The sequence below is a fragment of the Rhinoraja longicauda genome, chromosome 14 (genome assembly GCF_053455715.1).
Source record: "Rhinoraja longicauda isolate Sanriku21f chromosome 14, sRhiLon1.1, whole genome shotgun sequence".
Lineage (NCBI taxonomy): Eukaryota > Metazoa > Chordata > Chondrichthyes > Rajiformes > Arhynchobatidae > Rhinoraja > Rhinoraja longicauda.
This window is the reverse complement of record NC_135966.1, coordinates 24,548,964-24,564,682: the sequence shown is the minus strand read 5'-3', so window position 1 is coordinate 24,564,682 and position 15,719 is coordinate 24,548,964. Positions and strand designations below refer to the sequence as shown.

The 15,719-nt window shown below is 45.9% G+C and overlaps 1 protein-coding gene across 3 annotated transcripts in view; it reads right to left on the bottom strand.

The window, feature by feature from the left end:
- The window catches only part of pcyox1l (prenylcysteine oxidase 1 like), a 29,944-nt gene extending 24,051 nt beyond the window's left edge, over positions 1-5,893 (bottom strand). For all 3 annotated transcript variants that reach the window (XM_078411589.1, XM_078411590.1, XM_078411592.1), the window contains exons 1-2: positions 5,665-5,893; positions 1,118-1,324 (exon numbers count right to left, since the gene is read on the bottom strand). In XM_078411589.1, coding sequence (XP_078267715.1) covers positions 1,118-1,324; positions 5,665-5,755 — 298 coding nt within the window. In that variant the 5' untranslated portion in view covers positions 5,756-5,893. The remainder of the gene's footprint in view (positions 1-1,117; positions 1,325-5,664) is intronic.
- Between the last annotated feature and the right edge of the window lie 9,826 nt (positions 5,894-15,719).

The window sequence follows — 15,719 nt, the reverse complement described above, 5'->3', positions numbered from 1 at the left end:
GTCCTCTGAATATGTATGCACCTTTGCAGCACAAGCAAGTCTCTGACTACCACCAGCTTTCTCATCAAACGTCTGGGTTCCATTTGCCATTCTCTCATTGCAATAGAATGCCATGCAAGACATGTAAGAATGCAATCTTGTCATCATTATTAAAATGAACGGAAAGAGAGGAGTAAAGATAAAAGATTCAACAGCAGGTAAGATCAAGCTGGCAGGAGCAACTGGACAGAAAAGGAGAAAAGAAAACAATGCAAGGTTTTTCTCTCGGTGGGAGATTAGCTAGGATACATGCGAGCAAATCCATTACACGAGAATCATTTAGTTGTGAACTATACAAACAGGCATGGCATTTGTAAACAAAATGTTTAGTATTCAATCTGTTCCCTCTCTGAAGAGTTAATTTAGAGATGCAGCGTAGAAACAGGACATTGCCCACCGAGTCTGCACTGCCCAGTGATCCCTGTACACTACTGCTCTACTACACACTAGGGACAAGTTATAATTGTTATCAAAGTCAAATAACCGACAAACCTGTACATCTTTGGAGTGTGAGAGGAAACGGAGCACCCAGGGAGGGCATACAAACTCTGTACAGATAGCACCCATAGTCAGGATCAAATCCGAGTCTCTGCCAATGTAAGGCAACAACTCTATCGCTGCACTACTGTGCCGACCAAAACCATTTTGTCACAAAAGCTGCAGGGAGTGGTCCGATATTGCACAGTGTGACATGTCCACACCAACGAAATGTGCGTTTTGTAGATTGTAAGACAACAACCTGCCTACATCGTAACGTCTGGCTGACAGAGCAAATCAAAACTTTAACTTTTTACAACAAATATTGTGGGTGCTTGCTCAAAAAAGTTATGATTCTGAATATAGACAAAAGTGCTAGAATATATCAGCGGGTCAGGCAGCATCTTCTCCAGAGATGCTGCCTGACCTGCTGAGTTACTCTGGTACTTTGTGTCTATCTTTGGTATAAACCAGCATCTGTAATTCCTTGTTTCTACATTATTGATTCTGAATTCTGGATTTAAGCTGGATTTCTAGAGAAATTAGAAAGAAAATCTGCCAAAAACTTTGAGAAAAACAGAATTACCATCCGTCACCTTACCTAACTGTTTCACAAATTCTTGCATGTGAAGGTTGAGCGGGTGAATGACAGAGCCACCAATTTCATACTGTTGACCATTTACAGTAACTGTCGCCAGGCGACCTCCAATAGTTCCTTTCTCATAGACATCAATTCCAACATTGTGACCAAACTTCTGTCTGAGGAAATAAGCAGCTGAAGATCCCCCAATCCCAGCACCTATTACAGCTGTGGAAGATAGGTAGAAGAAATGAATAATTTTAGTGTACTGAATTTGGTTATATGATACTTCTAAAACAACATTCACATAAAGGTCAGTCTCAAAAAAAGTTGGAAAAATCGCCAAAGGATTAAACTAACTGTCAACAAATATCAGAGCAAAGATTCTCCTCTTGAAAATCTTGGATGACAAAATGTCCAGTAGTACATACTTCAATTATGCTCTGGAATAAAATAAAACATGTTCTTGAGTATTAATCAATAGGAGTGATCAATATTACTTTTTTTGATACTGTATTCCAGAAGCCCACTTACCTTTTTATCAATAAAGTTTACTTCATCAAGTGTTTCAAAGTGATCTTTTAATTCTAAAAAGTGATACAGTGTGGTACAACTATGTACTCGGGTTTTGAAATATTTTTTGTGACTCTAAACGGTGAGCATCGAAATGTCAACCCACACCAGCTTCATAATCCAACTTGATGCTGCCTGATCGGATGTGTGCACACCTACAGTGCCCTCCATAATGTTTGGGGCAAAGACCCATCATTTATTTATTTGCCTCTGTACTCCACAATTTGAGATTTGTAATAGAAAAAAAAATCAGATGTGGTTAAAGTGCACATTGTCAGATTTTAATAAAAAAGCCATTTTTAATATATTTTGATTTCACCATGTAGAAATTACAGCTTTGTTTATACATAGTCTCCCCATTTCAGGGCACCACAATGTTTGGGACACATGGCTTCACGGGTGTTTGTAAATGCTCAGGTGTGTTTAATTGCCTCCTTAATGCAGGTGAAAAGAGAGCTCTCAGCACTTAGTCTTTCCTCCAGTCTTTCCATCACCTTTGGAACCTTTTATTGCTATTTATCAACATGAGGACCAAAATTGTGCCAATGAAAGTCAAAGAAGCCATTATGAGACTGAGAAACAAGAATAAAACTGTTGGAGACATCAGCCAAACCTTAGGCTTACCAAAGGCCGGCACGGTGGCGCAGCGGTAGAGTTGCTGCCTTACAGCGAATGCAGCGCCGGAGACTCCGGTTCGATCCTGACTATGGGCGCCGTTTGTACGGAGTTTGTACGTTCTCCCCGTGACCTGCGTGGGTTTTCGGTTTCCTCCCACACTCCAAAGACGTACAGGTATGTAGGTTCATTGACTGGGTAAATGTAAAAATTGTCCCTAGTGTGTGTAGGATAGTGTTAATGTGCGGGGATCGCTGGGCGGCGCGGACTCGGTGGGCCGAAGGGCCTGTTTCCGCGCTGTATCTCTAAATCTAAAAAAAATCTAAAATCAACTTTTTGGAACATCATTAAGAAGAAAGAGAGCACTGGTGAGCTTACTAATCGCAAAGGGACTGGCAGGCCAAGGAAGACCTCCACAGCTGCTGACAGAATAATTCTCTCTATAATAAAGAAAAATCCCCAAACACCTGTCCGACAGATCAGAAACACTCTTCAGGAGTGGATTTGTCAATGACCACTGTCCGCAGGAGACGTCATGAACAGAAATACAGAGGCTACACTGCAAGATGCAAACCACTGGTCAGCAGCAAAAATAGGATGGCCAGGTTACAGTTTGCCAAGAAGTACTTAAAAGAGCAACCACAGTTCTAGAAAAAAGGTCATGTGGGCAGATGAGACGAAGATTAACTTATATTAGAGTGATGGTAAGAGCAACGTATGGAGGAGAGAAGGAACTGCCCCGGATCCAAAGCATACCACCTCATCTGTGAAACACGGTGGTGGGGGTGTTAAGGCCTGGGCATGTATGGCTGCTGAAGGAACTGGCTCACTTATCTTCATTGATGACATAACTGCTGATGGTTGTAGCATAATGGATTTTGAAGTGTATAGACCCATCTTATTTGCTCAAGTTCAAACAAATGCCTCAAACCTCATTGACCGGTGGTTCATTCTACAGCAAGACAATGATCCCAAATATACTGCTAAAGCAACAAAGGAGTTTTTCAAAGCTAAAAAATGGTCAATTCTTGAGTGGCAGAGTCAATCACCCGATCTGAACCCGTGCCTTTTATATGCTGAAGAGAAAAGAGGTGGGTGTGTTTAATCAAAAAGAAGAGGACTAGCCCCCCAAAACAAGCATAAGCTAAAGATGGCTGCAATACAGACCTGGCAGAGCATCATCAGAAAAGACACCCAGCAATTGGTGATGTCCATGAATCACAGACTTCAAGCAGTCATGCATGCAAAGGATGTGCAACAAAATACTAAACATGACTACTTCCATTTTCCATTGCTTTGTCCCAAACATTATGGTGCCCTGAAATGGGGGGACTATGTATAAACACTGCTGTAATTTCCACATAGTGATACCAAAATGTATAAAAATGGCCTTTATTAAAATCTGACAATGTGCACTTTAACCACATGTGATTATAAGCACCTTCTGCAGAAAGTAACTCACCTTCACCAAGAGAAGGGACCTTCACTGTCATAGAGTCATAGAGTGATACAGTATGGAAACAGGCCCTTCGGCCCAACATGTCGACACCAGCCAACGTCCCAGCTACCCTAGTTCCACCTGCCTGCGTTTGGCCCATATCCTTCCAAACCTGTCCTATCCATGTACCTGTCTAACTGTTTCTTAAACTTTGGGATAGTCACTGCCTCAACTACCTCCTCTGGTAGCTCGTTCCGTACACCCACCACCCTTTGTGTGAAAAAGGTACCCCTCAGATTGCTACTAAATCTTTTCCCCTTCTCCTCAAACCTATGTCCTCTGGTCCTCGTTTCATCGGCTCTGGGCAAGATACTGTGCTCAATTTACCCAATTTATTCCTCTCATGATTTTATACACCTCAATAAGATATCACCCCTCATCCTCCTGCGCTACAAGGAAGAGTCCCAGCCAACCCAACCTCTCCCTATAGCTCAGACCCTTGAGTCCCGACAACATCCTCACAAATTTTCTCTGTATCCTTTCCAGCTTGACATCTTGCCTATAACATTGTGCACAGAACTGAACACAATACAGTAAATGCAGTCTCACCAACATCCTATACAACTGCAACATGACCTCCCAACTTCTATACTCAATACTCTGCCTAATGAAGGCTAATGTGCCACTGACTCTTCCATTGACTCCACTGAAGAGGAAGGCCTAGGATCCACAAACCTGACTTCATCAACCAGACAGTGGTGAAGTGAGCCAAAACTTCAAATTCTTGGGCATGTATATCTCTGAAGATCTGTCCTGGACCCAGCACATTGATGCGATAATAACGAGACTCCATCAACGCCTCTACTTCCTTAGAAGATTGAGGAGATTTGGTATTTCAATGAATACGCTCTTAAACTTCTGGTGTACAGTAGAGAGCATATTATTTGGTTGCATCACAGCCTGGTTTAGCTACTCAAATGTCCAAGAATGAAGAAGATTGCAAAATGTGGTGAACACTGCCCGGTCCATCAGGGGTACAGACCTCAAAAGGGTCTGAAGAAGGATCTCAGCCCAAAACGTCACCCATTCCTTCTCTCCCGAGATGCTGCCTGACCTGCTGAGTTACTCCAGCATTTTGTGAATAAATACCTTCGATTTGTACCAGCATCTGCAGTTATTTTCCTATGGTACAGACCTCACCGTCATCAAAGAGCAGACCTCACCTCAAAAAGGCAGCCAGCATCATTCAGGACCCGCACCATCCAGACCCCTCTCATTTCACTCCTGCTATTGTGAAGAAGGTGTCATTCCCTCCATAGATGCTGCCTGATACGCTGATTTACTCCAACACTTCATGCTTTGCTTAAGATTCCAGCATCTGCAGCCCCTTGTGTTTTAATGACCCAGCATTTGTACAATCACCATACCAAATACATCCATATACAGCTAGAAACATCTTCCACGCCATTTAATCACTGGCAATCCATGTTATTCTTTCTTGAAGCCTCCACAACGCACTTACAAGCTCACTTGCATAACTTCAATTTTTGTTTAGTTGGAAGCAAACTCTTGATGAGTTATGCTTTTGATAACACAATCAAATGACTAAAGCAGGAAGCAAAGAACCCCCATAACACTGCCACTTCGGTCAGGTTTGCGAACAGCATAAAAGCAGGACACTTGTTCAACCTCATTTGCCGTTTTCTCCAACCCATGTAACTCAAATACAATAATGTATCGGTACCCATTTCCCAATGTATCGAATTTGCAAATGGCTAATGGCCAGTTCTCATTTTATTTGGATACCAATGGACGACATTACACTAAATATTATTACTGGCATGATTAGGATGAAAATATACCATGCATTATCAACATTACAAATGTGATGATTCATGGACAGCTCCAGCTATAAAAATCACACAAAGGGCACAGATCCTACCTATGTTTCGAGGAGGCGTTTCTTCCAGATGACACAGGATGACTCCAGTGTTGATTAGGAATACAAGTGTTAGCCTAGCTCCAACAGCCATATTGTATAGTACCAAGGTCGGAATGCACAATACAAGATGACATGGAGGACAGGGAACTGCCCAAAACAAGAAGCCTCTGCAACCGAGAGCCTGGGCGCCGGAGAGAGCTCGATCAACGGCGCATTTGACTCCGTGCAGCTCGCCCACAGCCTGGGAGAGTGTGCTTTCCACAAAACCTGGAGCTGGATCTCAACATGTGCCGTCCCCATATTAAAATGGCCAGCATATATCCATAGATCTGCCTAAACCTTCCTGATCTCCCAGCTGTGATCTCCCATTCCCACACTGACCTTTCTGTCTGGGCCTCCTCCATTGTCAGAGTGAGGCCCAGCCTATCTTGGAGGATATTTCGTTTGGGCAGCGGTATGAACATTGACTGCTCTAACTTCAAGTAACCCTTGCTTTCCCTCACTCTCCATCCCTCCCCCTTCCCAGTTCGCCAACCAGTCTGACTGTCCTTGTTTATATTTTATATCTGTCTGCTTTGTTGTTACCTTCTCCGAGCTAACAATGATCTATTCTACATTTCCCTTTCGCTTCATCCCTTGTCTCGTTTTCACACCTTACACGTCCTTATCTCTGTGTCTCCCTCTCTCCCCTGACAGTCTGAAGAAGGGTCTCGACCCGAAACGTCAGCCATTCCTTCTCTCCAGAGATGCCGCCTGTCCTGCTGAGTTACTCCAGCATTTTCATAAGGTCATGTGATAGGAGTAGAATTAGGCCACTTGGCCCATCAAGTCTACTTCATGTCTATCTTCGGTGTAAACCGGCATCTGCAGTTCCTTCCTACCCAGATACATATGGATATCCATCCATATCCAGTCGTGGGCTCCAGCCTGCCACTCGCTATATTTTTGGAGGCAATAATGCGAATTAAATTTTTTAAATCATCTAAATGGTCAGATTCCCAGGAATCATTTTTGTTTTTGCATTCTCCCCTCAGACACATAGTTCTGTCCAAAGATACTAGAGGAACAAGATGGACCACTCCATTGAAGTCGCCTATACTGAAGTGTAGTACACAAAGGAGCGTAACGTCCGCCATCTTAATTGGTAAAACCTGCCGTTCGCTTTGCCTCTCGCAGTGTAATCAGTGTTTTGGGGAAAAAGTATGTGTGATGATACCATTAAAATGCAGAATATATTTCATCTATCAATTCACAGATTTTAGTTATTTTTCTTTTTAAATGTTTCTGCAAGTTTCTGCCAACTGAAATGGCGTCGTGACATGCCACGGTTTTTAGGGTCGAGTGGTCTATCTTGCTCCTCTAGTATCTTTGGTTCAGTCCAGGGGAAACTCCCACTGCCGGAGTTTGCAGAATCCCGCAGCATTGACAAAGACGGAGGAACGCGCAGGCGCAGGCTGCCAGCAGGCAACCCAGACGGCGAGGCGCAGGATGCTGCAGATGCTGCAAACCCGGGACAGGGGACAGGGGACAGGGGACAGGGGACAGGGGACAGGGGACTGGGGACTGGGGACAGGGGACTGGGGACAGGGGACTGGGGACTGGGGACAGGGGACTGGGGACTGGGGACTGGGGACAGGGGACTGGGGACTGGGGACAGGGGACTGGGGACAGGGGACTGGGGACTGGGGACTGGGGACTGGGGACAGGGGACTGGGGACTGGGGACAGGGGACTGGGGACTGGGGACTGGGGACAGGGGACTGGGGACAGGGGAGTGGGGACAGGGGACTGGGGACTGGGGACAGGGGACTGGGGACTGGGGACTGGGGACAGGGGACTGGGGACTGGGGACAGGGGACTGGGGACAGGGGAGTGGGGACAGGGGACTGGGGACTGGGGACAGGGGACTGGGGACAGGGGACTGGGGACTGGGGACAGGGGACAGGGGACTGGGGACTGGGGACAGGGGACAGGGGAGTGGGGACAGGGGACTGGGGACAGGGGACTGGGGACAGGGGAGTGGGGACAGGGGACTGGGGACTGGGGACAGGGGACAGGGGACTGGGGACAGGGGACAGGGGACTGGGGACAGGGGACTGGGGACGGGACTGGGGACAGGGGACAGGGACTGGGGACAGGGGACAGGGGACTGGGGACTGGGGACAGGGGACTGGGGACATGGGACTGGGGACAGGGGACAGGGGACAGGGACTGGGGACAGGGGACTGGGGACTGGGGACATGGGATTGGGGACAGGGGACTGGGGACAGGGGACAGGGACTGGGGACAGGGGACAGGGGATTGGGGACTGGGGACAGGGGATTGGGGACAGGGGACTGGGGACTGGGGACTGGGGACAGGGGACTGGGGACATGGGATTGGGGACAGGGGACTGGGGACAGGGGACTGGGGACAGGGGACAGGGACTGGGGACAGGGGACAGGGGATTGGGGACAGGGGACTGGGGACAGGGGACTGGGGACAGGGGACTGGGGAGTGGGGAGTGGGGACAGGGACAGGGGAGTGGGGACAGGGGACAGAGACAGGGACCGGGGAGTGGGGACAGGGACAGGGGAGTGGGGACTGGGGACAGGGGACTGGGGACTGGGGAGTGGGGACAGGGACAGGGACAGGGGAGTGGGGACAGGGGACTGGGGAGTGGGGACAGGGACAGGGGAGTGGGGACAGGGACAGGGGACTGGGGACAGAGACAGGGACCGGGGAGTGGGGACAGGGACAGGGGAGTGGGGACAGGGACAGGGGAGTGGGGACAGGGGACTGGGGACTGGGGACAGGGGACTGGGGACAGGGGAGTGGGGACAGGGACAGGGGACTGGGGACAGGGGACAGGGGACAGGGGAGTGGGGACAGGGACAGGGGAGTGGGGACAGGGGAGTGGGGACAGGGGACTGGGGAGTGGGGACAGGGACCGGGGAGTGGGGACAGGGACAGGGGAGTGGGGACAGGGACAGGGGACTGGGGACAGAGACAGGGACCGGGGAGTGGAGACAGGGACAGGGGAGTGGGGACAGGGATAGGGGACAGGGGAGTGGGGACAGGGACTGGGGACAAGGGACAGGGGAGTGGGGACAGGGGACTGGGGACAAGGGACAGGGGACTGGGGAGTGGGGACAGGGGACTGGGGACAAGGGACAGGGGACTGGGGAGTGGGGACAGGGGACTGGGGACAGGGGACTGGGGAGTGGGGACAGGGGACTGGGGACAAGGGACAGGGGACTGGGGAGTGGGGACAGGGGACTGGGGACAAGGGACAGGGGACAAAACTGCTGCAGAAACTCAGTGGGACCAGGCAGCATCTGAGTGGGGGGAGTGGATAGACAGCGTTTCAGATCTGATGAAGCAGAGGAGAGATTGATGATCGAGTGAAGTGAGGGGAAGAGGTGGCGAGTGATAGGTGGATCAAGGTGATGAGGGGTTTCATTTGGCGGTTGATAAGGTGGAGGAGAAAAGGCTGGAGGTGATAAAGTGACAGGAGAGTATCCCGTTTCCTGAAGACGATGAACAGCTCATTTGTTTTGCTGCCATTGAAGGAGAGGATGTTGTCTTGACAACATGCTACTAAGCTCTCTATTTCCTTCCTGTATTCCATTTTGTCATCTGTAAACTTGTAAACTGAGTTAGAGCTAAATTTGGCTCCATGACCTATGGGAGATAATACGATATTATTTTATACATTAGACATTGTTACGATATTATTTTATACATTAGACATTGTTGTTTAAGGTTTGTAACTACTTAGGCATTAGGCGCCTCTCTGTAACTAATTAAGGCGCTCTAGACATTCCTTACCCTTGACACGTATCTGTAACTGCTCTGCTCAGGCGGATAATTAATGGTGGAGCGAGGAGGAGAAACATATGAACCAGAATAGAAGATAATGGTGGCAGATAAAGAAAGACATAGGCCTTGGGGTGATGAATGGATGTGAGGGATGAACTAGCAGGGAAATAAGGGAGGCGAAGTATGAAGGGATGTGAGCATTGAGATAAGGATAAATTACTGAATGGGATTTAATGGTGGCGGGACAGATGGGTGACTGCAAAGAAATGAATGACTGAAGAAAGGAGTGTGGGTATGAGGTAATGTAAAGAAGATAAGGTTTGGAATAATCCTATAAACATAGACTGCCCGATGTACTAAGTGGGCAGTCAGATGGTTGACATCCTGATTGTTCCAGCTGTTGTTTGCAAATAAAGGCTTTTAACTTCTTGAAGAATTCTCCGTGTCATCTGCTTAATTTTGAACACTGGTAACCATGACAAAATAGCCTCTTGAAGCATTTCATGATGGTTAGTGCCACCAAACAATAGTCATTAAGCTTGGTTCTCTGGTACCAGGATGTTAGTTTTTTTTTAAAGCAGATGGGAACCTCTGAACGGAGGATTGGAACTGGGAACTGAATATTCAGGGTTATACGTCCTATAGAAAGGACAGGTAGGTGGGAAGAAGGGGTGGGGTAGCTCTATCGGTGAGGGATGAAATCCAGTCCCTTGCGAGGGGTGACATAGGGACTGACGGTGTAGAGTCGCTGTGGATAGAATTGAAGAATTGTAAAGGTAAGAAGACACTAATGGGAGTTATCTACAGGCCCCCATACAGTAGCCTGGATATAGGGTGCAAGTTGCAGCAGGAGTTAAAATTGGCATGTAACAAAGGTAATGCCACTGTGGTTATGGGAGATTTCAATATGTAGGTAGACTGGGAAAATCAGGTTGGTTCTGGACCCCAAGAAAGGGAGTTTGTAGAGTGCCTCGAGATGGATTCTTCGAGCAGTTTATACTGGAGCCTACCAGAGAGAAGGCGATTCTGGATTTAGTGTTGTCTAATGAACCAGATTTAATAAGGGAGCTCAAGGTAAAGGAACCGCTAGGAGGTAGTGACCATAATATGATACGTTTTAATCTGCAATTTGAGAGGGAGAAAGGTTAAGTTAGAAGTGTCAGTGTTGCAGTTGAACAAAGGGGACTAATGGCATGAGAGAGGAGATGGCCAAGGTCGATTGGAAAAGGATCCTAGCAGGAATGATGGTGGAAGAGCAATGGTAGGAATTTCTGGGCATAATCCAGAAGATGCAGGATCATTTCATTCCAAAGAGGAAGAAAGATTCTAAGGGGATTAAGAGGCAACCGTGGCTGACAAGGGATGTTAGGGATGGAATAAGACTAAAATAAAAGGTGTATAATATAGCAAAGAGTAGCAGGAAGCCAGATGATTGGGAAACTTTCAAAGGACAACAGAATGTAACAAAAAGGGCAATATGGGATGAAAAGTTGAAGTATGAGGGAAAGCTGGTCGTATATAAAGAAGGATAGTAAAAGCTTATATAGGGATGTTAAGAGAAAAAGATTAGTAAAGGCGGAAACAGCTGAAATTATTATGGGGAACAAGGAAATGGCAGAAGAGTTGAACAGGTACTTTGGTTCTGTCTTCACTAAGGAAAACACAAAAAATTTCCCAGAAGTACTCGAGAACAGAGGATCTAGGGAAACAGGAACTGAAAGAAATTTGCATTAGGCGAGAAATAGTATGGGTAAACTGATGGGACTGAAGGCTGATAAATCCTCAGGGCCTGATGGTCTGCATCCCAGTGTACTCAAGGAGGTGGCTCTAGAAATCGTGGAGCATTGGTGATCATTTTCCAATGTTCTATAGATTCATGATCAGTTCCTGTGGATTGGAGGGTAGCTAATGTTATCCCACTTTTTAAGAAAGGACGGAGAGAGAAAATGGGGAATTATAGACCAGTTGGCCTGACGTCGGTGGTGGGGAAGATACTGGAGTCAATTATTAAACAAGTAATAACGGCGCATTTGGATAGCAGTAAAACGATTGGTCCAAGTCAGAGGTATTTATTCACAAAATGCTGGAGTAACTCAGCAGGTCAGGCAGCATCTCAGGAGAGAAGGAATGGGCGACGTTTCGGGTTGAGACCCTACTTCAGACTGAAGAAGTCAGCATGGATTTATGAAGGGGAAATCCTGCTCGACTAATCTTATAATAATAATATAATATATTCCTTTATTCGTTCCACACAGGGGAAATTTACAGGTTAAAATAAAGTAAAATCTTCTGGAATTTTTTGAGGATGTTACAAGTAAAATGGATGAAGGAGAGCCAGTGGATGTAGTGTTATCTGGACTTTCAGAAAGCCTTTGATAAGGTCCCACACAGGAGATTAGTAGGCAAAATTAGAGCACATGGTTTTGGGGGTGGGGTATTGACAGGGATAGAGAATTGGTTGGCAAACAGGAAACCTAGAGTAGGAATAAACGGGTCCCTGTCAGAATGACAGGCAATGGCGAGTGGAGTGCCGCAAGGCTCGGTGCAGGGGCTGCAACTATTTACAATATATATTAATGATTTAGATGGAATTAAAAGTAACTCTAGCAAATTTGCAGATGACACAAAGCTGGGTGGCAGTGTGAACTGCAAAGAGGATGCTTCGGTTGCAGGGTGACTTGGACAGGTTGAGTGAGTGGGCTGATGCATGGCAGATACAGTATAATGTAGATAAATGTGAGGTTATCCACTTTGTCGGCAAGAACAAGGAGACAAATTATTATCTCAATGGTGTCAGATTAGGAAAAAGGGACGTGCAACAAGACCTGGGTGTCCTTGTACACCAGTCACTGAAAGTAAACATGCAGGTACAGCAGGTCGTGAAGAAAGATAATGTCATGTTGGCCTTCATAACGAGAAGAGTTGAGTATAGGAGTAAGAGGTCCTTCTGCAGTTGTACAGGGCCCTGGTGAGACCACACCTGGAGTATTGTGTGCAGTTTTGGTCTACAAATTTGAGGAAGGACATTCTTGCTATTGAGGGAGTGCAGCATAGGTTCACAAGGTTAATTCCCAGGATGGCTGGACTGTCATATGTTGAATGAATGGAGCAACTGGGCTTGTATATACTGGAATTTAGAAGGATGAGAGGGGATCTTATTGAAACATATAAGATTATTAAGGGTTTGGACACACTGGAGGCAGGAAACATGTTCCCGATGTTGGGGGATTGCAGAACCAGTGGCCGCAGTTTTAGAATAAGGGGTAGGCCATTTAGAATGGAGATGAGGAAAAAGGTTTTCACCCAGAGAGTTGTAAATCTGTGGAATTCTGTGCCTCAGAAGGCAGTGGAGGCCAATTCTCTGGATACTTTCAAGAGAGAGTTAGGTAGAGCTCTTAAAGATAGCCGAGTCAAGGTATATGGGGAGAAGGCAGGAATGGGGTACTGATTGTGGATGATCAGCCTTGATCACAGTGAATGGCGGTGCTGGCTCGAAGAGCCGAATGGTCTACTCCTGCACCTATTGTCTATTGTTTAGGAACTTAAGCTTTTGACCACCTCTACTTCGGTGTCATCAATATACCAGGGTGTGTGTGATACTTTGTTTCCGGAAGTCAGTCACAATCTCCTTTGTCTTGCTGTTGTTAAGGCAAAGGTTGTTGTTTTGGCTCCAGGTTACAAGGTTCTCAATCTCCTTTCTGTATCCCGTCTCATCATTATTTGATATCCGGCCTGCTATTGGTGGTGTTGCCCTGCGAACTTGTAAGTTGAATTGGATTGGTATTTGGCCGCACAGTGATGAGTGTATAAGTATAGTAGGGGCCTGAGAATGCATACTTGTGGGGCACCAGTATTTAGAATTATCAGAGGATGACTTTTACTCACTGATTGTGGTCTGTTGGTCGGAAAGTCAAGGAACCAGTTGCAGGAGTGCTGATTCCAAGTTCCACGAGTTTGGAGATAAGCTTGATTGGGATACTGGTATTGAAAGTAGAACTATAGTCGATGAATAGGAGTCCGACATTGGTGACTTTCTTGAACAGGTGTTCCAGCGATGAGTGTAAGGCTGGGAAATTGGCATCAGCTGTTGACCTCTTGTGGCGGTACACGAACTGCAGTGGATCAAGGTTGCTTGGTAGGCTGGATTTAATGGGTGTCATAACCAGCCTCTCCGCACACTTTATGATGGTGGATGTCAAGGTGCTGGATGGAAGTCATTAAGGCATGAGATCTTGCTTTTCTTTGGCAGCGGGATAATAGTGGGCTTCTTGAAGCATGAGTTCACAAGTTATACTGTAGGATTAGGATTTGGCCCATTGAGTCTATTCTGCCATTCATTAATGGCTAACCTCTGCCTCCTAATCCCATTTTACTGCCTTCTACCCATAACCCTTGACACCTGTTCTAATCAAGAATTTGTCTATCTCTACCTTAAAAATATACACTGACTTGGCCTCCACAGCCCTCTGTGGCAATGAGTTCCACAGATTAACTACCCTTGGACTAAAGAAGTTCCTCCTCACCTCCTTTCTAAAAGAGCGCCCATTAAATCTGAGGCTATGACCTCTGGTCCTAGACTCTCCCACCAGTGGAAACATCCTTTCCACATCCACTCTATCTATGCCTTTTATTATTAAATTTCAATGAAGTCTTCCCTCAGCCTTCTAAACTCCAGTGAGTAGAGGCCCTGAGCTATCAAGCACTCATCATATGCTAACCCATTCATTCCTGGAATCGTTCTTGTAAACCTCTGGACCCTCACCAGAGCCAGCCAGGGTACCTCAGAATGGAGTAGGGAGATTAAAGATGTCCATGAACACTCCTGCAAGTTGGTCCACACAGTTCATAAGGTCACAGCCAGGGACTGCTGTACATCCGAGCCAGTTGCTTTCCATGGGTTGTCCTTCAGAGACAGTGCAACAGTGACCATGGGAAAATGCACACTTGAGTCTGAAGAGACCAATGTCATCACCCTGTTGACCCTGTTGGTCTAAGTGAACATAGCATGTATTAAGTTCATCAGGGAGTACTGCACTGTCACCAGCAATGCTGCCCGACTTTGCTTTGTTAAGGCTTTCAACAAAGACCCGCATGGGAAACTTGTCTTAAAGGATCCCAGAGGGTCAAGCGTGCTGAATCATTGAATTCTCAACGATTCGTCGAGTCGAGTGGTAGCGTTTAAAACTTTTTATTCACGGACAGTAGTTACATGGTATCAAGTGTGAGACATTTATAGACAGACTAAAAGCCCTGCGGTTCATAGCGAAAAGACTGATGTAACATAACTAACGGACAAAAGACTGAGGAAGCACAACTAAAGACAAAAAAACTAATAAAAAGACACTAAACATTCTGCTGAAAAAGACTTCCATATATATATATATATATATATAGGATGACATGGATATAATATCAATAGTTGTTGTGCCCTCTTAATGGGTCAAAACTAATCACCCAATCTGTGTCCCTTCCTTATTGGTCCTGGTTCCAGGGGGCAGTGAGCATTACCTTCATATCATGAAAGGGGTTGTTTTTCATGGTTCTGTCTAGGTTCCTATCAGTTGTAACCTTGAGTTCACAAGCTGTTCTTTGTCTCTGTGCTGAAGTTCACAGATTGTCCTTTTCAAGGAGTTAGCAGTTTGTAATAAACTAACCACATCCATCCTCTGCAAATCTCAATTAAAATATCTGCAAACTCCAACAATGCTCTGCAACCCCATGCTTTGATTCTTTGGTCAATACCTAAAAGAATGAATCACCCAATTAAGGATTCGAAGGAAAGGGAGCACAAGCACACATCCTTATATATCTTTAATGGTCTCCATATTTTAAGAAACAGCCTACAGATACTCACCAATACTTCATACTTTAAACCAGTTAATGACTTATTCTGACAGGGTTAAGCAGTTAACACAACTAAATAACAAGGAAATATTTAAACTAAAGCAAAGAAAGTTTGGGAGTTATTGTTCAAGTAAATATTCATTATGTTTAAGGTGCAACAATCAAAATTCCCACAGGCTTACATTTCAAACTCTGATTATGATTGGACTCAGATTATAAAACCTGTTTGTTGCATAGTTCCATGTTACCACAGTTGAAGCAGGGGGTAGATGAGTACTATACTAGGGAGTTTTCCCCTGTATTGTTTTTTTTAATTCCCCATCTTCTGTTTCTAATTTTTCAGATTTCTGCTTTTCTCTTTCCGTTCTTTGCCTTTCTTTTTGCAGTTCCTCATGCATTGTAGTCAGTTGT